Source organism: Micromys minutus (genome assembly GCF_963924665.1).
Source record: "Micromys minutus genome assembly, contig: SCAFFOLD_277, whole genome shotgun sequence".
Lineage (NCBI taxonomy): Eukaryota > Metazoa > Chordata > Mammalia > Rodentia > Muridae > Micromys > Micromys minutus.
In genome coordinates this window covers 244,019-267,892 of record NW_027667407.1, presented here as the reverse complement: position 1 = coordinate 267,892, position 23,874 = coordinate 244,019, and the positions used below count along the sequence as shown (strand labels likewise).

At 41.8% G+C, this 23,874-nt stretch overlaps 2 protein-coding genes and 1 pseudogene across 3 annotated transcripts in view; 2 read left to right on the top strand and 1 right to left on the bottom strand.

Annotated features, from left to right (window-relative positions):
• Positions 1 to 5,089, top strand: part of LOC308416175 (chromosome-associated kinesin KIF4-like) — a gene marked incomplete at its 5' end in the record, with an annotated part of 98,159 nt that extends 93,070 nt beyond the window's left edge. The window contains 4 exon segments of the mRNA XM_080942606.1: positions 1,280 to 1,450; positions 2,136 to 2,195; positions 2,199 to 2,243; positions 3,329 to 5,089. Of these exon segments, the coding sequence (XP_080798732.1) occupies positions 1,280 to 1,450; positions 2,136 to 2,195; positions 2,199 to 2,243; positions 3,329 to 3,487 (435 nt within the window). The 3' untranslated portion in view covers positions 3,488 to 5,089.
• Positions 5,090 to 5,161: 72 nt separating this feature from the next.
• The window catches only part of LOC308416173 (coiled-coil domain-containing protein 186-like), a 30,736-nt pseudogene continuing 12,023 nt past the window's right edge, over positions 5,162 to 23,874 (bottom strand). The window contains exons 5-8 of the transcript in view: positions 22,878 to 23,090; positions 21,909 to 22,028; positions 17,878 to 17,982; positions 5,162 to 6,442 (exon numbers count right to left, since the gene is read on the bottom strand). The product of the transcript in view is annotated as a coiled-coil domain-containing protein 186-like (transcript). The remainder of the gene's footprint in view (positions 6,443 to 17,877; positions 17,983 to 21,908; positions 22,029 to 22,877; positions 23,091 to 23,874) is intronic.
• On the top strand, positions 7,853 to 10,609 carry LOC308416174 (chromosome-associated kinesin KIF4-like). The gene is made up of 4 exons (XM_080942605.1): positions 7,853 to 8,155; positions 8,319 to 8,435; positions 10,096 to 10,218; positions 10,448 to 10,609. The coding sequence occupies exons 1-4, from the start codon at positions 8,153 to 8,155 to the stop codon at positions 10,583 to 10,585; spliced, it is 381 nt and encodes a 126-aa protein (XP_080798731.1). The 5' UTR covers positions 7,853 to 8,152; the 3' UTR covers positions 10,586 to 10,609.

The window sequence follows — 23,874 nt, the reverse complement described above, 5'->3', positions numbered from 1 at the left end:
TACCTGACATAAAGCAAATATTCATTTATGTGAGCTACTGTTACTAGGAAAAAAACCCATAAGAAGTTACTGGTTAAGCATAAAGTATTGTACTATATTTAAAAACATGTATGAGGTGTGTATTTAAAAACTTGAGACACAGTCCCAAGGACAAAAACTTAACCATTTTTGATATATATAGATTCGTTTTAAGGAAAGTTGATTTGGAGGGAGTTGTTTGTTTTCTGTTTTATTTTAGTTTTGGTTTTTATTGAGACAGAGTTTTTCTGTGTAGCCTTGACTTTCCTGGAACTCACTCTGTAGACCAGGCTCCCAGAAATGTGACTGTCTACCTCCAGAGTGCTAAGATTAAAGGCGTGTGTCACACCTGGCTTTCTTCACTCATCTGAAGTTCATCATAAACTGTCAGAAGATGAATCAAAGTTATCACTCAACCTATATATTTCATGAATCCACAAGTTTCTGCATTGCTATGCTTTATACATTTTTGTCTTGGGCTAGCTAATGTATTCTGCTAAGGAATCCTGACTACTCTTGGGAACCTACTCATTATCTGAGCTATTAGTAAAAATAAAAGTGGGTGGGCCAGTGCAAGATACTAGTCTTGCCTAAAGAGGTATATCTAGAAAGATCTGCAATTTTAGCACTCGTGTCTATGAGTTCTAACATGTAAACAGGAATTCTAAAACAAAATTGGCTAATACACTGTGTCCTGTGTGAATTCCTGCTTAAAATTTAAGATCTACTTAAAGTTTCAGAGTTTTGGAATTGTCAGATTCTGTCCATGTTAAGTTTATTCTTGCCTTGAAAGAGAGCAACAGATAAATGACCCAGTGTGGCTTCTACCCTGTCTTTGCATAAATATTGACTTATGGCCTAGGAATGAAACTATCCTTTTAGGGGGCTGGAGAGGTGGTTCAGGGAACCCATTTTTGACTCCTAGCATCCATGTGGTAGCTCACAACCATTTGTAACTCTAGTTCTAGGTGATCTGACATCCCTCTTTAGGCCTCTGCAGGCACCAAACATATCATATACAAATGTACATGCAGAAAATATTCATATACATCAAAAGTAAAAAAAAAAATTAAAGCCAGTTAGTAGTATTACTTCAATTCACTATTAGAACCCACATGACATGGGAAAAAATGAGAATGGATTTAGAGTTTCTTGGAAGCACTTTTCTCAAACTGTTTCAAAAAGCTGACCTTTTCTTGCCCGATGAATGGGAGAAGATAGCTCATTCTGCAAATAAAATTACTTTCTCTTATGTTTTCAGCTGGTCTCCTCCAAAATACAGGTGAGCGAACTTGAAAGTAGCCTGAATCAGAGCAAGGTCAGCTGTATTGAAGTGCAGAAGATGCTGTTTGAAGAGCAAAATCATTTTGCTAAGATAGAGATGGATTTCAAAGAAGAGCTGGTCAAAATGGAGCAACAGCACCAAGAAAAGGTAACTGAGCAAGACAAGGATTTGCTGAGGCATGGGCTGAGACTGCCTTTGGTTGCTCAGCTTTTCAAAGCGGTGGAATGTGCCTGGCATGCTGGTGCTGCCTGTAATCCTAGCACTCTGGGAAGCTAAGGCAGAAGAATCATCTCAAGTTCAGAGTCAGTCTGGGCCATATTGAGACCCTGTCACTATTTGAAAAATAAATAAGCAGGCACCAGTGGCCCATGAAGCTTCCTTTCAAAAGTTTATGTGGCCTTTTCCACATTTTGCAAGTACCTGAAACAGAAATAACTTGTCTAAGTGGCTCTTAACCACTGGCTCAAATTCTAAGATTAACACACAGAGAAACACCCTTTCTAGGTTTATTACTTTGGACCATGAAAAGACATTCTTTATCTTTAACTCACAAAATAGTTACCTGGGGCTGGAGAGATGACTCAGTGGTTAAGAACACTGACTGCTCTTCCAGAGGTCCTGAGTTCAATTCCCAGCAACCACATGGTGGCTCACAACCACCTGCAATGGGATCTGGTGCCTTCTTCTGGTGTGTCTGAAGACAGCAACAGTGTACTCATATATAATAAATTTTAAAAATCTTTAAAAAATGTTACCTGGACCCTGCTTGAGCTAAAGAACACCCCTTCCCCTCACCACTTGAAACCACCCAGTGTGTTGTGTCTCTCTCTAGGTGTTGTACCTTCTCAGCCAGCTGCAGCAATGCCAAATGACAGAGAAGCAGCTGGAGGAATAAGTTAGTGAAAAGGAACAGCAGCTGCTTAGCACCCTGAAATGTCAGGTATGCAAAACATGATGGATAGTCCTGACTCATTTGGGCCATGGCACTTGGCAGCAGAAAGTAATTAACCACTTACAAACCTGAGCCTTTACTCCTTTGAGGCCCTGTTGAATCTAGTTAAGGGAAGATCAGCACAGCTCCAATAATAGCCTAACTTTCAGAACTAAAACAGAAGCCTCCACATCATACTTATGCCTCCTGATTCTTGTGCCGAAACCCTAAGCTTCAGCGCTGAAGAAGTACACTCATCTAGGATTTACCTAAAATCTTGATGGCAGTAAGCTGAAGCAGGCTTTGTGGTGAAGATTGCTCAGTGTTCTTGCAGAGGGCTTGAGTTCCCAGCACATGTCTGTCAGCTAACAACTGCATGGAACTCCAGCTCCAGGAGGAATCCCATACCTGGCTGTCAGCCTCTCCACACATCTGCACTCAAAGGCACATGCACATAATTAAAAATGATAAAAAGAAATCGAAAAAATCCTAAGGGCATTCAACGGTTCTGAGCCAATGCCTGCCATGTTAGTAAAATGTCCAGGATCTAAAATTCTTTCAAAGGCTGGGAACACCACACCCTTTAGAAACATGTTGGAGCACTATTTAGTCCAATGTAGAATCTTATTCCTGCTCAGTCTCCAGGGTTCCCTTAGCTCTTCCTACTGTAAGACATATTCAAACTCATTAAAGTTGTATACATGAATCCTGTTGCCTTAACTGCAAACAAATATAATCGGGCTTGTTAGAATAGGGTGCAGACTAGTCTGTGTGAGAAGGGTGCACAGAAGCACCTGCAGATTTCAGGGAACAGCTAAACTAATGCTGTGTGGGATTCTGAACCAGCCTGCTTATGTGCATAGGCGAGAATGGGAAAGGATAAGAAAATTTGCTTCCTTCAAGTATATTCATGACTATTGGGGAATCCTGAAATATAAGAGACATTCAAAGAAGTAAAGCTGTGTCTGGCATTTAAAAACAAACAAAAACTATCATCTACCAGACACTTGAAAGCAGTGTTTTAATCTGAGTTATTTAGTAACTCTTTATGTGGACCCAAAATAACCCCACCTGTAACTGCAATCTGGAACTAGAAGGAAGAGCTTAGGAAGATGCAAGAAGTGTGTGAGCAAAATCAGCAGCTTCTCCAAGAAAACACTGCCATCAAGCAGGTAAGACGTCTTTCTACCCACTTAATAAGCCTCAGGAGACTCCCACTGAGGCTCACCCTTGGAAGCAACCTTCAGTATTGATGACTATATTACCCAGTTTTGTGTGGTCTCCATTGAGTTTTTATATGACACAGTCATGTACATTTCAAAGTGTTAGAAACACAAGATTTTGCCAGGTATGGTTGTATATACCTGTAATCCAGCATTTGGGAAGCAGAGACAGGCTGAACTTAATGAGTTTTGAAGCCAGTTTGGTCTATAGTAAACTCTTAAGTCAGCCAAGGATACATAGTAAGGTTCCATCTCATAAAAACCCACAAAGAAAGAAAGGAAAAATAAAGTATACCCCTTCCTAAATCTAGTAGTGATCTGAGAAAGTCAGTCCTCAACAACAGTCCTGTCACACACCTCACTTGAATAGCAAAACAGTAAAGGTTAGCTCCTGTCTGAAATCTTTGGGTTAGCCACTCCTCAGCAAACATTTATACTATTATAATTGAAATAGTGCTGTGAGCTGAATGTAGATTAAATGGCCATGTAAGCCAAGGAGGTAGAGTTCAGAAGCATACACAGGAACAGAAGGATCGAGGACCTAACTAACACCTTTGTAAAGGAGTTTGCAGGCATGAAGCAATTATGGGTACACTTGTTCTTGGGGAAACACTGAAGCATAGCAAATATTGTAACCACATACTACCTAATATGAATCATAGTCTATTTCTAAAACACTATGAAATGATGCTTTTTAGTTTGGCAAGTGACTATACATGAACTTTAAAGAGATCAAGTTGACTCTCCTACTTAATAACCTCACAATATGCAAATGCTTTGGCCACTCTTGATCAGACTGCTTGGAAGACACATTAGTTATACATAAAGACCATCTTTATTGTTGTTTCACTATCTTGTACTTACTAAAAGGATACTGTAGCAGGCACCGAGGATGGCTTTCTCAGAACTAATGGCTTCCTCACTAAGACGCTAAATGATAGGTCACATGTTATAGTAGACAGAGTAACAACCCAGAAGCTAAATAGGCATGGAATCTATCTAATCTGGAATTTATCAATAGTTCATTGAGTAACTTTGAACGAGTCATTTACTCTGCCTGAGTCTGCATTCCCTTGTATGTACAATGAAGAGATGAAACCAGCATAGATTACTTCTAGTGCTAATGTCTTGAGTCCAAGGACTAGTCAAAATATTAATAATAGTACCTTTATATGATGTTATAATATTGTATATGACATCATATAAAGGTACTATTATTAATATGTGTGTGTCACCTTGTGAAGAATAAGATAATTATTTATATTTTTATTAAGGTACTGGAAGCATCTTTAAATATTTCTCATTTATCACCTGGGGGTGGGGCACATCTTTATTAGTTTTGTTCTTTTCTGAGACACTAGCTTGACCTTGAACTCCCTGTGTGGCTCAAGCTGGCCTCATGTGTGGGCCTCCCAGTACAGGTGTGTGCTGCTATATGTGCTCAAAAGAAACAGATACTCTTGTCTATATTTTGTTGATAAAGAGCTGAACTTGAAAGTACTTTTTCAACGGTCATGGCAAATGTTAATTTTAGGAGTAAATACTTCTAAGTTCTACCCTGGTATTCTTTATTCTTTGAGTTTAAAACTTGTTCTTCTGAGATATATTGAACACTCTGCTAGAATTACAGACTGTAAAATGGTATCCTCAACCCTAGTTTTTCTCAAAGGAAATCTTTAAAATAGAACCTGGGACTCTACCTCTAGATGTTCTGACCAGGTTGATCTGAGGTAGGATTTGGCATTTTAGAACACTTCCCCAAGATTTCCTTTCTTTCTCTCTCTCTCTCTCTATTTCTTTCCTTCCTTCCTTCCTATGTTATATGTTGTGGGTCTATGTGGGTGAATGCCACATGTATACAGGCGTTGAACATAGATCGTTAGAACCCTTGGAGCTAGAGTTACAGTTGGTTACAAGCCACCTAATATGGGTGCTGGGAACTGAACTCAGGTCCTCTGAAAAAGCAGCAATCACTCTTAATCACTGCTCCAACCCTTGCAGTGATTTCTTTAGCCCCTGCTGAGAATCTGCAAGCCTAGGAGTCTTTCTGTTCCTTGTGATATGCTAGTGGTTTGCCAGCAGGTTCGGTATAGTTGTGTCAAAGTCTCTCTGGCATTCTAATCTGCTTTCTTGAATGAGGGAGAAAAAGATGAAATTATACCTTACGTGTGTGACACTCCAATCTGCCAAGTGTATTATGAGCATTCAACTCTACTGTGACCACTACCATCTAGCCTCTGCTGCCTTGAAGATTAGCAAGAGCAGAAGTTCATAGCAGCTGCTGGGTCCTGCATATGGAAAAGTCCAGTCACCCACGACAGTTCTTGAGCTGTCATTTGTGATATTTATCCCATAAGATGAAATAGACAAATGCTGACAGGGTAGAAGAGCATTTCTGAAGCCTGTAGCTAATTCACAAGTGGACAACGGACCCAGGCTACAGTAGGAAATGGAGCCCATTCTGAAGGGGCTTCTATAACCAGGTCATAGAACTCTTTATCTTTCACTAGTTTTATTCAAAGGAGCTAAAGGGATTTTTAATTTTATTATAATGTATCTTGTTGATAAAGGTGACTAAGATGGGCATTCTTATCTAATACTGTTAGACATGTAAATTGGTTTACCTACTCTAGAGGGCAACCTGAAACTAATCAGAAACTTTAAAAATATCCCCATCATGATCACTTTAGGAGCACATATATTAAAACTTTTTATATTCTTTGATCCAGTTGTTATATACATAGTAAGGAAATAGCCATCAATATGGAGCTTGCTGTATTCATTCAGTGAATCTTTTCAAAGTAACTTTGTGCCAGGAATGAACACTATTTCTGAGAATATAGCAGTTAACTTTGTCATTGTGAACATATTCTTGTAGGAAAAGACATAGTAAGCAGAAAAACAAAATAATTCTGGATAGTGATACAGAAGAGAACAAAAATTCCATGTTGACTTTGTAGGAAGGATGGGGAGGGCAAAGGCTTTCTGCGAATCAAAGAGAGGGTTAAGATGAGATAGAGACAATGTGAGGAAACCAGGCACCTGTAATCCTGGTTCTCTAGAGGCTAAAGCAAAAGAATCTCACATTCAAGGCCAGCCTGTGCTAAGTGATACAGGCCTAAGTCCCAAACAAGAAAGTGAGGGGGAGGGAAGTGAAGGAGAAGAGGCAATGAAAAGACCTCAGGGAAAGAGTGGACTTTGTGTCTCAGCACCCAAGAAGGTCATTGTCAAGGAATGAGTGAGAAAGGTAAAGATAGCCGTAGAGGCCCAACTAGTCTACCTTCTATTTGTGTATGAGAATATCCACTGCAACATGATTTGCAGTAGCAAATGTTTTCTTTCAAAACTATCCTAATATCTAACATTAGGGGACTAGTTAAATAAATTGGTGTATCGGCATGATGGAATATTGTGTATAGCTATTGAAATCATGGCTTTCACATTTTGTACTGATATGTGTTATCCTCCTGTTCAGAAAAAAAGATGTTATTATGGTTTCCTTTATAGCTACAGAACAAACACGATAGATCTCATGTGCAAAGCAGCTAAGATCTTGAATGTTATTATAAACTTAGAATGAGTCCACAGAGATGTGCAAGAAAAAAATGCTGACAGTTATGCTTTCAGGGCTTGGGGTGTTTGGTTTGGGGTTTGGTCTTGGGAGATTTTTTGTTTTTTGTTTTGTTTTGGTTTGGCTTTTTGCTTTTGATTTTTTTTCAAGTCAGGGTTTTTAGACAACCCTGGCTATCTTGTAACTCACTCTGTAGACCAGGCTGACCTCAAACTCATAGATATGCCTGCCTCTGCCTCCCAAGTGCTGGGATTACAGGTGTGCACCACCACTGCCCTGTGATTTCAGGCCTTGTTAATCACCAGACTATTGGATTCACTTTTGTTGTGGATTTGAAGGGGTGGTTTTGGTTTACTGAAAGGATCTCACTATGTAGCCCTGGCTACCCTGGCCTTGGCGGCCTCTGCCCCCCTGAGTGCTGGGGTTAAAGGTTTGGGCTGCCATGACCTGCGGCACGGACTACTTTAAAGCTAGTTCTCCCCATGTATTACACTCATACAGATGATGTAGGAGACTCAAATGCCAAACTTGAATTTATTATCCCTATTGTATTTTTTATTTCTCCTTTCAGCCTATAATTGCAGCCTGTCAAAATATTTTCAGATTGTAATTTTTGTTATCTTAACTATTAATCATCCTTCCAGCTTTCTGCTATTGTTAGAGCCTGATAAACATGGCTACACTGTAAAGTGGCTGTGAGAGAGAGAGAGAGAGAGAGAGAGAGAGAGAGGAGAGAGAGAGAGAGAGGGAGGGAGGGAGGGAGGGAGGGAGGGAGAGAGGGAGAGAGGGAGAGAGGGAGGGAGGGAGAGAGGGAGAGAGGGAGGGAGGGAGAGAGGGAGAGAGAAGAAGAGAGAGAGAGAATGTAGATGAGTTAGTGCTCCAAACAAAGACCTAGCTGGACAAAATGTAAAAATGTGCATTGAAAGAAAATCTAACTCGGTCCTAAAATAAACCTAACTGTACTACCATATTGCTGCCTGCAGGGCTTTGCCCCTGAAATGGTCCCCAGTGTTTATCTGGTACTTGACACAAGCAGGTGTTAGGACAGCCTCCTTATCTATCTTCAGCTATACTGCCCAAAGTAGAGCATTGGATTGTTTGTATAACCTGCTCTTCATTAGCCTATGGTACTTCCTGGTGAAATGAAGGAAGGGAATAGAGAAGACAGATTTGATCAAGATGATGAACTTTCCTTTCTTTCTAAAAAACATGTGCATGTAGAGGGATAGGACTTTAAAATGTCCATCAAATCCTTTCAGTAATGTGTCCTTCCACAAACTTGTTTTGCAGTGTTCCTGCAAAGGCTGGTGCGGGAACAAGCAATGTGGATGCAGAAAGCAAAAGTCAGACTGTAATGTGGCCTGCAGCTGTGACCCCACAAAGTGTCACAACCGCCATCAGAACCAGGTAGGAACAGTATTGCTTTCCCTTAACCATACCTTTGAACCTCTCTGGAGTTTGTATCCTTCTTCTTCTGCCCCAAAAACCTGGAATCTCCTACAGTTATTCCTACCCTTTTTTTCTGCACCCAGAAAGAGGCTCACTCCTCAGGTATGCACTCCCCACCCTCACCGCCAGCCTTGCCATGAAGCTTCTGTATAATTTCTGAAACAGGAACAAGGGACAGGAATGCAAGAACTTACAGGTAAACAGGGACACAGGATCAAACTAGTCCAGAGGCTTGGCTGAAACTGTGAAAACCTCGTGCTGAGATGGCAGCTTCTAGAAAGGAATTTAATCCTTCTAATATCTTGAGACAGTAGTTAGTAGACCCTAAAGGAAGCAAGCATTCTGTGGCTGTAGGAAAAGACCCACAGGAATTTCATCTACTAGTCACTGTTGTGAGCCAAGTTAACTACAGCTTTCTTTATGTCACTTCTAGGAAGAGCAAACTCTGAGAAATAAAATGTGCCCTGAAAGAAATAAAATGAGCCATGTGCACAGCAAGCAGGCTCAATCCCTGACCTCTCCTTATGCCTGCCTGTGCAATGGCAAGAAGGCTTTGCTATAGCCCTTGATCCAGAATCCAAGACTCCCACCAAGTGTGGTGTAGCAGACATTTGTCATACAGTTCCTAGACATTTACACAGGAACAATTTGGCTTGGGACTCTCATTTCAAAGGTTAGTTCTAAACTAAGCATCAGAGGACTAAAATGACAAGCTATGTAGGTCAGGATAAATGTCAGGCACATATTTGGGACCTGTAAGGGTTCCCTGTTTCATGGTTTTTCATTTAGGGTTCTAAAACACTGAAGCTGCTGCATGAAGGAATCTTTGGCCAAAACCTTTAGAATTCCATTTCCATCAAATCCATGTGCTCTTCACCTACTTTCCTTTTGGGCCTCCCTCAGGATTTCAGTTAAAGAAAACTATTGATCTGGGCCAGTGCTTCCATTTTACAGAAGAGGAAAGTAAAATCCGGAGGCAAGCTGACATGACTTGCCTGCTAGACAGCTGGTCATGGCAACTGAGATGAAACCTCTGGGTTACAGACAGCTACAGTTTTAAGCCCAGCTCTATGCAGAGTCACCTTGTGATTGACCTAAAGTGACTTCTGTCCTTTGGATTTCATTTTCTTATCAGAAAGGAATACTAGTGCAGGTGGCCTCCTATAGCAGTGCTGTTGTAGGTAGTAGAACTTTAATCAAAGAAATAATCAAGGCTTGGCCTAATTTCATTCTAGTTTATTTCTTGAGTAGGTCTTACTTGTTAAATACCCAGGTTAGACTCAAACTTGTCATCCCTCTGCCACAGCCTCCCAAGTTCTGGGATTGCAGATATATACCACCACATCTACCCTGGCCAAATTTTTAAAGTTTCTTTCACAGTATGTCTCATTCCAGACCTATACAGATCATTGGAGTCTGCCTCTTAAGTATGACAACATTTCTCTCGGAACAGAACATGTTAAGTGAGCCCTATGGCTTCTCCAAATTGTAGCTCCCTTACGTTTGCTTTGAGTAATTGGCTGATCAGGTCCTCAGAGCTGGGACCTACCTGACTGAAGAGGAGCTGTTCTGTAACTCAGATAGCTAAATTACATTAAGCCTATCTGCTTGATTTCAGGACGACTTGGATGCTATTGAGCTAAATCAAGATTCTGAAAATTCCTTCAAATTGGAAGATCCCACAGAGGTGACCTCAGGATTAAGTTTCTTCAACCCTGTTTGCGCAACTCCCAGTAGCAAGGTGGGTGGCTAAATACAAGACTTGAATGAAAACTAAACATACATCCTTTTCTGCATTAGCTGTGATAGAAGGTTATGGGAGATAGTTGTGGGGAAAGATATTATCAAATTGCTGGCCACTGGCTGGAGTCTATTTATCTAAAAAAGCAGTTGCAGGGGATGCCTTTTGTGGAGCCTTTGTACTGGCTCAGCTGGGTCCATGTATTCACTTCTGTCTCTGTCTTTCCTAGATCCTGAAAGAAATGTGTGATTCTGATCAGGTACTGCTGAGGCAGCCTGCTTTTTCCCCTTCTTCTGACCACCCAGAACTGAAATCTATAGGATCAGAATCACAAGAAAATAAGGCCACAGGAAAGAAGAAGAAATGAGCTCTGGCCAGCAATTCGAGCTTCTTCTCTGGCTGCTCTCCTATCCAAGAAGAGTTCCACTGAAGTTAGGGCCATTGTCTCTTCTTTCTGCAATGGACACACTCTTAGCTGCAGCACTGAGGGGAGCGTCACTAATGACTTCTGTAGCTTTTAGGTCTTCTTGCTATTGAGAAAAGGAGAAAAAGTGTCCCTAAAAGGAAGAGGATCTTTGCTGAGTGTTGGCCATTACCGTCTATGGCCTCCACTTACAGACAACTACTTTGCTTCTCTAGAAGGTGCTGAGCCTTCTACTGGAGAGAACCAACTGACCTTCCTGATACTCAAAAGGAACCAGTCCCCAGGACAGTCTAGCTCGCTCTTTGTCAACAGTTGAGTTGTCTCTTCATGGAGCCGAGGCCAACATGTTCTCTCGCGATCACATCAGCTTAATGGAAGAGCTTCGAGTAAGATGGAGACCTGCTTGACTCCCTCGCCAAACCCCAGGAATTGGGCAGGGAGCTTTCTACTCCATTTCAACTCCGGACTTTATAAACCCTTCAACTGTCTGTCACATGTGTTACTGAAGTTAGTGAAACATTTTTAAATGTTAATAAATAAACCTTAGCTCATTTACAGTTTGAAGGAGATCCTTCTATGATAGAAGAAGAAATAAAATTCCAGCATGTTTTCTTCGACCCCTGGGAAGTCTTAAAGAGATCCATTTCAATTTCCCCACAAATACACATACTTCCTTTTTCTGGGAAGGCTGCCTAGTTTTTTGTTTGGTGGTTTGTTTTGTTTATAGGGGTAGGGATTGAGCAAAGGGGCTCAGACATGCCAAGCAAACATTCTATCACAGAGCTTCCTGACCCAGCTTCCTACCCTTCCTTGGAATGTTGTGCCACTGTTGCTCTGCTGCTCTGGGGGAAGAAGGACACTGACACATTTAATGAGAATCCCCATACCATATTTATGCCAGAATTGTATTTGCTTCTCAAAAAAGAAAAGAAAAGAAATCGCTGGGCCTGGAGAGATGGCTCAGAAGTTAAGAGCACTGGCTGCTCTTCCAGAGGTCCTGAGTTCAATTCCCAGCAACCACATGGTGTCTCACAACCATCTGTAATGGGATCTGATGTCCTCATCTGGTTTGCAGGCATATATGTAGTTAGAGCATTGTATACATAGTAAACAAATAAATCTTTAAAATGTTCAAGGCCAATAGGAGCCTGTACTTTGCATAGAAGAAAATAAAGTGTCAGCTTTACCATCCAATAGCATATTTCTGAGAGAACGCTTTCATTGGGAGAATGTGTTTATCGTAACTCATGGTTTGAAGGTCCTAGGACATGGTTAGAAGCCCATGTTAAATCATGACAGAAGCATGGAACAGAGCAGCTCACCTCATAGCCAGGATGGGAGAAAATAGTGGAAGGACCTGGGTCCTATCACCAGCCTTCAAGAGCATACTTCCAGTGGACTAAAGACACTCCACAAGAACCTACTTTTTAAAATTTCCCTCAAATGGTACCACTGGCCAGGGAACAAGCCATGAACACACCACCCTTTTTGGGAACATTAAATATCTAACATGCAGATGGTACTGTGGTACAAAGAGGTAGTTATAATGTCAGTGAGTAATAGAGCTAGGAACGGACCCCATTATACATTTACCTTATAGTTCTTTCTAATGTCCTGTAATCTGATTAATGGTAGAGAGCTTTTGAGTTACAGAACAAAACTATTGCCCCTTTGCTTTCTCCCTTTAAAAGGGAGTGGAGGGACAAGGATTATAGAAGCTAGAAGGGGGCCAGCCTTGCAATGCCACATACAGGCTATATTTGAAGCCTCTGGGAGTTTACAAACCTTGATACTCATCTATGCATACTGACTCCTGTCCTTACCCCCACAGCCCCTAAAAGGCTCTTAAACCATCCCCACAAGAAAACAAGACTCCAGAATCCACCACAACCCAAGCAAAGGAAATTGAAAAACAACCTGCCAAGAATGACTCCCAGTGGAGGACTAGGTGACCTGCTGGCCCTCCCTGGCTTCCTGCCAGCAAGCAGTCTTGCTTCTCTTTGCATTTTAATTCTGAGAGAGTTAGAGTATCTCTGTCATTGCCAAATACTGCCTCTGGATACAATGGGAAAGGTGAGAGGGAGGGAAGCAGCTCCTGGCAGAAAAGAGCAGTCTCCCTCACAGGATAAAATCGAGTGTGTGAAGGGGGAGGGGAAGCCAGCTTATCTGTAAGGAGTCATCCTTTTCCACCAACACCCCTATAGTGCTCACAGACCCCAAGTCACTGCATCAGCCACAATCTAAGCTGTCCATCAAGCCCCTCCCAGCTCACGTGCAACCCTGTACTTTTTATACGAAGCTGAACATAGCTTGCTAGGCCACCAGCTTCTTTTGTACACATTCCTCTTCCAAAAGCCTGGTACCCTAACACCTGTTTGCAGTATAAACCTGATGAACTGAGCTTGATCCCAGGAACACAGGGTGGAAGGAAAGAACCAACCCCAATAAGCTGTCCTCTTATCTACACATACACAACAACAACAACAGCAAAACGGCCCAAAGTCAACGGTAGAGACTCAAAATCGAAAATGACTGAAATCACTGCCAAAGTGACGGAAAGGTTGAAATGACCCAAAAATCACCCAAAACGGCACAAAAGTCACCGGAACAGTTTCAAAATTGAAAATGACTGAAATCACTGCCAAAGTGACAGAAAGGTTGAAATGACCCGAAAACCACCTAAAATGGCCCAAAAGTCACCAGAACAGACTCAAAATCGAAAATGACTGAAATCACAGCCAAAGTGACGGAAAGGTTGAAATGACCCGAAAACCACCCAAAACGACCCTAAAGTAACCGGAACATTCTCAAAATCAAAAATGACTGAAATCACTGCCAAAGTGGCGGAAAGGTTGAAATGACCCGAAAAACACCCAAAACGGCCCTAAATCACCAGAACAGACTAAAAATCAAAAATGACAGAAATCACTGCCAAAGTGACAGAAAGGTTGAAATGATCCGAAAACCACCCAAAACGGCCCAAAATTCAACGGAACAGACTCAAAATCGAAAATGATTGAAATCACTGCCAAAGTGACAGAAAGGTTGAATTGACCAGAAAAATCACCCAAAACGTCCCAAAAGTCACTGGAACATTCTCAAAATCGAAATTAGTGAAATCACTGCAAAAGTGAAAAGGTTGATATGAACAAAAAACCACCCAAAACGGCCCGAAAGTCACCGTAGAGACTCAAAATTGAAAAGGACTGAAATCACTGCCAAAGTGACAGAAAAGTTGAAATGACCCGAAAACCACCCAAAACGGCCCTAAATCACCGGAACAGACTCAAAATCGAAAATGAATGAAATCACTGCCAAAGTGACAGAAATGTTCAAATGACCCGAAACCACACAAAACGGACAAAACATCTCCCGACCAGACTCAAAATCGAAAATTACTGAAATCAATGCCAAACTGACGGAAAGGTTGAAATGACCCGAAAACCTCCCAAACGGATGAAAAGTCACCAGAACAGATGCAAAATCGAAAATGACTGAAATCCCTGCCAAAGAAACAGAAAGTTTGAAATGACCCGAAAACCACAAAAACGGCCCTAAATCACCGGAACAGACTCAAAATCGAAAATGACTGAAATCACTGCCAAAGAGACAGAAAGGCTGAAATGACCCAAAAACCACCCAAAAGGAAAGAAAATTCACCGGAACAGACTCAAAATCGAAAATGACTGAAATCACTGCCAAAGAGACAGAAAGGCTGAAATGACCCCAAAACCACCCAAAACGAAAGAAAATTCACCGGAACATACTCAAAATCGAAAATGACTGAAATCACAGCCAAAGTGACGGAAAGGTTGAAATGACCCGAAAACCACCCAAAACGGACGAAAAGTCACCGGAACAGACTCTTCTGGCAGGCAGGTATTCAGGCTTTAGATAGAGCACACATATATATTGAAAAAAAAAAAATGGAAGGAAGGAAGGAAGGAAGGAAGGAAGGAAGGCACGAAGGAGGGAAGAGAGAGGAAAAAAATTCTAGCTTTTGTCTGGCTGTGTGGGTGGCAGAGGCAGAGAGAATGGACCTCAGTGAGTTCACAGATAGCCAAGTCTACAGTGCAAGTTCCAGGGCTCCCAGGGCTATACAAAGACAAATCCTATGTTGAGGTACAACAAAACAAAGCAGAAAAAGTCCTGGCTTTTATTTTAGAGATGTCTCTTCCCTCTAGTACTATTGCCTATAGAAATTGATCATGTAGGCATGTTGATCTTATGACAGGGTTTATCTTTGTGTGTGTGTGTGTGTGTGTGTGTGTGTGTGTGTGTGTGTGTGTGTGTATCTCTATGGCTTAGCTAGGTCCCACGTCAGAGTTGTGTTTCAGTGGTCTTTATTTTTTGTGCTTGGGCTTGTGTAGGTACTAAGCTACCACAGTCCTGAAAACACACACACACACACACACACACACACACACACACACAAATCACCCAACAAACCAACCAAGCAAATAAATATGCCTGCCTGCATGCCTGCCTGCCTGCCAGCCAGTTGCATTTTGTTAAACAATTTTTGACTGACTTTATTTCACCTCTGATTGTGTATCTTTCTTAGGATAAGAAAGTAAAACAATAAATGTACTCAGGGATCATTTTACGATGAGCTGTTTTCGGAGTTTTGTTTATGTAACAAAACTGAGAAGGTGGTGAAATGTCTCTCCATGTATTTTTGGCTGTCTGGAAAGTCGCTATATAGACTGGTTCACTTGGCGTGATAGATATCTGAAACCAGGTCTACCTAGAAAGTTTCTTGAAGTTCCAGAACAATGAATGATATTTATGTTGATTTTTTGAAAAATACGATTAAAAACTTAAAAAAAACGGAGGCCAAAAGAAAACCGAAGAAAATCCAGAAACCCTTCCTGGGTAAAATAAATAGACATGAAACTGGGTGTGGACATGCCTTTAATCCTATCACTCAGGGAGGAGACAGAGGTTGGTGGAATGCTGAGAACTGGAGGAGAGTCTGATCTTGACAGTGAGTTCCAGGGCTATGTAGAGAGATATCTTCGTGAAATCAGTGAGTGATGACAACTAACTCTCTGTTCTCTCAGGTCCATCTTGCTCTGGCTCCTGCAACTGACTGAACAAAAAAAAAAAAAAAAACCCAATGGTTCTCACCTAGCTCTTTGGAAATGCTAATGGCGTTGTTAACACACCCTAACAGAAAGAGGAAGCCTTCATTCAGTTGTTCTCAACCCAGCCTCGCCCTGCCCTGCCATTTTAGGGATTTCAAAGGCCAGGCTGCATCTAAGCCATAATTACAGAATTTGGTATTTCTACTTAATGTTTAGTGTTTAGGTAAATAAGGCTTGTGAATCACTAGAAGAATGGCTAAGAGCACTAAATGCTCTTCCAGAGGTCCTGAGTTCACTTCCCCAGCAACCAACATGGTGGCTCACAACTGTCTGTAATGGGATCTGATGCCTTCTCCTGGCATTGTGCCTGAAGACAGCTGCAGTGTATGTACTCCTATAAGTAAAAGCAAATACACTTTTTAGAAAAATAAAACAAACCTCTCGAAGAAATCGAGGATCTTGAAAATACCAGGCATATTTATCCATCTCTCTACTCCTTTTATTTTATTTTATATATTTTTAAAAATATTATACACTGTATATATATATATATATATATATATATACAATGTCAAATAAAGAAATAGATGCAATTAATTTGGAATAAACCGAACAAAGTAAGAAAAAAAGGAAGGCAGTAATGCGGTGGCCTAGCTTATTTATAAGATGAGCAAACACTGGTCTGCCATTGCTTCCTCAGTTGAAATCACACACACACACACACACACACACACAAACATACACACACCCCACCTAGGATGAAATAAAGGAGGGGGGGATGCGACAGGCGACATGGTAATGCATGCCTTTGATCTCAGCTTTGGGGAGGCTGAAGTAGAGGCAGGATTTACTTGAGAGGCCAGCCTGGTCTGTCTAGTATGTTTTGGCACCATGTAGAAAAAGGTTGTCTCCCATCAATGAGCAAATACGGGAAAATCTATCTGTCCATCTACATATGCTTTGTGGCTCAGAGGGTGAAGCTGCTGCCTATTGAGGTCTAGGTAAAATCTCAAGGAAGGCCTAGATGAAATGTGAAGGCCTAGGTCAGATTGGTTAAGGCCGAGGTAACTCTCACCTGGCTAGCTTACCATTTTGTGCTGTTACTGATATTATGAGGACGCTTTCTCATATGTCCATGTATGTGGACAAATGACTTTCTGGTTGGCAGGTCGAGACATAAATGTTAGACAAGGCAAGTCCCCTGCCACAGTCCAGTTCCCCAACTAATGGGAGCAGGATAAATGGGCGGCCAAGATGTGTTCCTAGAGAAATTCACCTATCCTGAATCCAGATGGGTGTAGTAACTTGGTACAGATTTTTGACATATGCAGTTCTGGACTGTCCCCCTACCTCACATGCTGGGCCAGGTGCCTGACAACCTGATTTTGTTATTTAGCGTGTGTGTGTGTGTGTGTGTGTGTGTGTGTGTATCTCTATGGCTTAGCTAGGTCCCACGTCAGAGTTATGTCCAGTGTTTTCTGCAACTTTTTGATGGGAAATCTCTGATAGGATCAGTCATGTGCACACATGATGCTGAACGTCAGGTTTGTATTCCCAAGACTAAGACTGGTACGGGTCCCGAACCAGGGCTATATATTATCTTGGTGTATAAAGGTAAATACTCTCTCTGTCTTAGCATCTGATGTTTGAAAACGTACAAAATATACAGTTCCATGTCTCTAAAAAAAAAAAGAAAAGATCAATCACGTGGTGTGCGTGTGTGTGTACCTGTGTCATGGAGGCCAGAGGTAACACCAAGCCTCTTCGCCAATTGCTGTCCACTTTATTTCTGAGACAGAGTATGGACTTCTGAGAACTGATGGACTTGGCTAGACTGGCTGCCCAGTGCACTACATGGATGCATGGAGCCACCTGCCACATCTCTCTTCACCCCAACAAAGCCAAGGTTAGGGGTTCACACTGCCACACTCAGCTTTGTCTATGGGTGCTCAGGTCCTCAAGCTTGCACAGCAGGTACTGCCCAAGGAGACGTCTCCACACCTTAAAGTGCAGATACTTGAATGCAGGAACTAACCTGCATTTTAACTAACTGCTTAAGAAATGTATGCACACGCCCAATTTGGCAGGTCTGGAACGTGTATGAAAACAGAGTTCTGATAACTGATCTATTTCACAAAGGATACGTACCTGATATGTTTTTATCATATCCTGACAGTTTTGCCGGATTTGCTCAGCTTCCTCCTTTGCCTGGGTTAGTTTTGTAGTTGTTTCTTTGAGTTTATCTTTGGTCTCCTGCAGTGAAAACATGAGAGACAACATCAGCCACAGTAAGATGGAGGACAATGAGAAGAAAGGCTGCCCTCTTGTGGGGGGCTCAGTAACACTAACAGGGAGGTGTGGCCTTGTGGTTTCAAAGCTCACACTTTTTGATACCCAAGGACCCAGCTGTACTCTGAGTCCTTCTCCAGCACCATGTCTGCCTGCACTCCGCCATGCTTCCCACCATGCCGACAATGGACTAAACCTCTGATGCAGTCCCCAGTTGAATGTTTCCCTTTTCAAGAGTTGCTGTAGTCATGGTGTCTCCTCACAGTAATGGAAACCCTAACTAAGGCCCTGCTGTAGACCTAGACTGGGGACTAAGCAGGAGTCTAACAGTTTGCTTGTTTCTGACAGGGAAAATGGTTAACAGTAAGACTGACAGACATTAAGTAAATGACTACAGTGGTAAGAAAAGCAGAGTGTTCCAAAAGTTCTTTGCACACCCCAGAGACCCTCTGGTTGTGGCTTGACATCCATTTGAAGCTCCCTTTTGATTGAATGATGCTACTAAACATGGCCTCTGTTTGGAGACTGCTGAAATGGCAATTCTTCATATGGGATTTTTAGGGATTGTCTTCATTAAAACCTGTTGCTTTTTCCTCACTCATTTTTTTACTCACCTGTTCTAGTCCTGACTGCCCAACTCTGCAAAGTTCCTTGCCCCCAATTCCCATTGAAAACACACTTTCTTTTGTATATTCTATCTTCCTTATTCCTTGCTTGATTCCTGCCCTCTGGTGATCTCTCCCCCAGCTTCCTGACTGCAGATGGAATATGATCAAGACACTCAGACTGCTGGCCATGCCTTTCCTGCTATAATGCAAAACCACAAGCCAGAAAGACCTTCTTTCTGGCACAGCGATGAGAAAAGTAATGACTGACCCCTGCTGCTCCTGTGGAGGTCCAGGCACCAGCCTCTGCTCAGCATCCCACTCCCTCTACATCTCTCTTGTTTACACTCGGACAGCTTAGCCTTTCTCTCTTCTATATCTGCCCTGCACCTGGGCTCCATACACTACTTCATATGTCATTTTAACAACACACATCGTATAATTAAGCACTTATCTACCCTGAGGTACTGGTCTTTGATAGTCAGTGTCCGGTATCACTTAACATATAGTAACTAAATAACCTGAACACTCGTTCAAAGAGTCTTAGACTAGGTATAAAGGACTGTGGTTCTGCATCCTCACTGCTATAACTAAGACACACTGACATATAGTCCAGTCTGTTTCAACACCCTAAATCCAGCAAGTGAGACTCCTGTGTGCCAGAAAACTTTAAACATTTGAATACATGAAAACAAAGTGTCACTTTATTAGGTTAAGGATGCTTACTGTATATCTTCTACCCATGAGCTGAGCACTTGCTGACACTGCCCCTTTCTGTGAAATCTTGTATTCGAGTGTGCACATGTGCAGCGCTCACAGATAACCTCAGCTGTCAGTCCAGACCTTCCACCTTGTTGCAAATGCAAGCACCAGACTAGCCTACAAGCTTCTGCCACCCCCCCCAACAAACATAAGCAAGCACACGCGTGCACACATGTGTACCGACATAAGCACACATGAACATACATAAGACACACACAAGTGCCCCTGTTTTGACATGAGTTTTTGGAAATTTGCCCTCAGGTTCTCATTTGCACAAGCACCCTGACCCACTGAACCATCTCTGCAGCCTTTATAGGCACTGTTTGATTCTCAAGGGAAAGAGCTGTGTAAGCAAATAAAAATCTCTACCCTCAAGAAGCTGACAGTCTACTGCTAGAGGTAAACAAACTGTTAGGGACAGGTGCTAAGGAGAAATGAAGTGACAGCAAAGCATGGGGAGTGGGCAGTTCAGAGCTAGAGCAGAAAGGCTAAGCCGCTTCAATGTGCACAGGCTTGAAAAGAGTAAGATGAGAGGCTGGATGTGCTGACTGAGAGATCAAGGTTGAACCCAAGTCTTTTGTCCTGAAAGTAGAAGAATGGGCTGTCATTTATTGGGATAGGGAGGTGGTGGAGGAAGGAACACTATTAGTTCATCTTAATCTGCTGGAAAATTACTGAAGGTGTCAGGTATAAAGGATACAGCTGAATATCACTAAGTTATGTATTTGGGAATCACTCACATGAAGTTTGTTACTGCTAATTTGTTGTTGTTTTGAGAGAGTGTCATGCAGCCTAGGCTGGCCTCACACTTGCTATGTGGCTCAGGTAACCTTGAACACTACCTAAGTGCTGGGGTCATATGGAAATCGAATCCAGGGCTCCATGCACTCTTAACTCTTACCGACTGAGCCACAGTCCCAGCTTGTGTATGCCTGTCTAATCTTATCTTGTCGTCTGCGGTATTTCATCTTGTTAGTTCTGCACAATACCCTTTTCATTATGAACGCTGTATCTATATTAAATTAAATACCATCCATGTCTCCTCTTATCTGAGTCAAACTGTCCTTATGACCTCAGAGATTCTACACCGAGTCACTCACTCCTTTGTTCTGTAGACTGCATTTTCCTACTTCTTTGCACGCTGGTAATTTTTCATTAGATGCTAAACACAATGAAATATATGCCTAAGCAAAGCTTTTTATAATCATTTAAATATTTATATAATTCATTTACCACAGAATTTACTTGAAATAAGCTTGCTTTTAAAGCTAAGGTGGCCTCCAAACCTAAAGAGGTATTTTGCTGAGGGCCACCTGATGTCATGCTCTTTGAGAGATCCTGCAATCTGGCTAGTGTTAACAGTGACATTTATTCTCCAGTCAGTCCTGTGTGAACTCCAGTTTGGGCCCTATTCCTTTTGCACTTCTGGACCAATGCCCTCCTCTTTTCCATACCTTCAATTCAGGAAGACTGCTGGGCTTGGTGTCAGTTCCTCTCCCAGTGCCACATACAGAGCCCAGCGTTAACCTCGTTTGTGAGGCTTCACTTAGAGAGCACTCTATCTATGTCTTTCTCTCAAGTCTGAAAACCTTCACATATTTTTATTCTTTTCCTCCCTTTGTGTTTCCTTTTATTTTCATTTCTTTATTTTTTGGTGGGCGTTAGTCTAAGGTGGAAGGAAATGTCTGAATCTGGCTACCAACAGAGTATAGTCCTGGATCTGTAAAGTAAGATGGCAGCTTACTAAGTGAGCTAAAACGGCAACAGTGCCATCCCGTCAGCTCTAAATCCCAGCTAAGGAACCTGACGAGCCATGTGAGACTGCGGGCGGCAGACGGAGGCAGACGGAGGCAGGACTAGCAGGAGCCACAGTGACTGCAGAAAGCACATCACAGGTCCTGGCTTCAGGCAGCTGAGCAGAACAACACATGCAACATGCACCACGCAGCACAGAGGCTCCAGTGTGTGAGGGTTAGACAGATGGAGCACCGGGAGAGTGCCACAGACAGTAGCAACGACCGAGCGCTTTAATCCAAATTTAAAGCAACTTAGGCAGTTAGAAATGATTCTTTATGGATTCCAATTTTTAATTCCTCAATCAGAATTAGAGAATTCTGAGTAGCTGAGTAGGGATGCCCCACAGCTTTGGCAGCTCTTCATAGCTTCCTCACGCAGCCATGGATTTTGAGTGAAGGACCATGGGCTAGTGTCTAACACGTGTATCATGTACATACAAGTAAGCTATTGGTATTAATTATATTTAAGTATGAACAAGTATTTTTTAATTATAGGAATCAACATAACTGATACTTTAATTTTTTCACCTTAATTCCAATAGCATATTAAATATTTTTCCTTCCCTCAAATTGTATTAAAACAACAAACTAAGAATTACAAAATTTAACATTCTAAGCCACACCAGAAGTCTTTCTCGTGATGATGTGAACTATGCTGTAGGAGCCCCACCCTACTGGCTGCCAGCCCTCAGTACTCAACAATACCCCACAGCACAGCCACACTCACCTTGTGTGAGTCCATTTCAGCTTTTAACTTGTTTTGCGCCCACTTTACTTTAATGATATGAGAATTCATCTCCTCCTTTAGTTTCTCTGTTTCTCTCATGAGTCTAGTTGTTTCACCTTCCTAAAAAGACATTGTCATTTTTCACGTAAATAATCAACTATGCATCTGGTCTATCCCCTTGTGCAGTTACACAGTAATTCCAGGGCAGGTATACTATGGCCCAGAAGCCATAAAGCTGGTTTAAGGCTCAAATAGTAGTAAGAGAGTAATAAAGTCCTAAATCAAATCAATAGGCACAAAGATAATTTTTCCCTAGATTACTCAGTTCTTCCTAACTGACAGCAGTAAGGTGACTGAACCGGTTCTGCTACAATCTGAGGACCAGAACAGCATTTCTAAATGGAGATAATAGCAAGTGCTCTGAATAGCTACACTTCTGAGAGTCAACCTTCCAGGACAGCTCTAGAATAATGTTTTCTATAAGAAAATACCAGTTGTGCTTTCTGGTGAACTGTGCTGCACTAAGACTCTGGACAGGCCTGCAGCCCTGCTCATTAGGAGAGACGCTGCCCAGTCTATACGAAGCCCTACATCCAATTTCTCACATCGCAGGGGGAATATGTATTAAATAAAAAACCAAAGTAGACCCTGGCCAAGTTATACTTCTGATGTAAAGCCATTCACAGCAAACACTGATGTGGACATATCTTAGCAAAACATAATTTTTACAGACACAAACTAATTTTTCCAATAGACTCTAAAAGAAAGTTTTTTAAAGGATTAAGAAAATGTAACTGATAACATTTGACAATACTTTGCCTTTCCCCCAGCAAACCTTTCTAGCAGCAGGGATGACACACCCAAAAACACAAAGTAAGCTAGTGAGAGCGTGCCCTGAGTGCTAGCTCTACACCACTGTGGGGCTAAGGAAAAGCAGAGGCATGACCTTCAAATTAGGCACAGTTATACCTTCGATTCATAGAGTTGCTGCAGCCGCCCTTTCTCTTGAGACAGCTGCTTAATTTTGTTAGTGTTTTTCTCCAATTCCTTACTTGCATCTCTAAGTTTCCTCTCAAGGGTTTCTTTTTCCTTTCGAAGGTCTAGAGACTCCTTCTCGCCTCTCACATACTTCATTACCATCGCTTCCTTTTCCTGGCGGGCCTCTTCACATTTCTTATTAGCCTTGGAAAGAAAAATGTTACCTGGCATTAATAAAAAAATATTTTCAAATAAAAACATATGCAAACAAATACTGTTCCCTGCAGTGTTAGTATATTTTGTGCTGTGATTTCCAGCCCTTCCTTATCACTCTTTACTTTGGTTGCTGTGGTTTTTATTTATATAGACCTTCCCGACTTCTCCACATCTACTTTCTTACCAGTTTCTGCACCATTGTGGGCCTCAGGAAGAGATCATGGTCCACATTAAAAAACTCCTTTAACCTCACACTTGCCAGGGTCAGCTGTCAGAATCAGTAGGCAGAAGCTTGGAAGAGTGGAGCCAGGCTTCTGGGTCACCAGAGGTCAGCTAACACAAGCACTCTCACATAAATATGCTTCTCATTTGTAACAGAGTATCTAGACTCAAGTATTTTGTTGTAGGAACACAAAGGGGCTAATAAAAACTCATCTATATTTCATGTGTCACCAGTACATGTATATGCTATGGAACAAAATGTTAGCTATGAAACAAGGAAAGATATAAGAAACTAGACACAGGTGAAGAGATGACTCATTTTCCCCGTATATTCCTTAATTAACTTTTTTTTAAAACAATTAGGATGTACTTAAACTTATGTATTGCCACCTTAGCACAGTTTAGGATTTCTTTTTTTATTTATGTGTAGGTCCATGTCTGTCGGAGCACATGCATGTGAAGACTCTTAAAGCCACAAGAGGGCATCAGAGCCCTGGCACTGGTGTGACAGGTGGTTGGGAGTCTTGTGACTGGATGCTAGAAAGCAAAC

Excerpts from the sequence above, each read along its gene's own strand:
- LOC308416174 (XM_080942605.1), top strand. Across the intron at positions 8,436-10,095 it reads ACAACCGCCATCAGAACCAG|GACGACTTGGATGCTATTGA; the intron begins GTAGGAACAGTA and ends GCTTGATTTCAG. Across the intron at positions 10,219-10,447 it reads GCGCAACTCCCAGTAGCAAG|ATCCTGAAAGAAATGTGTGA; the intron begins GTGGGTGGCTAA and ends TGTCTTTCCTAG.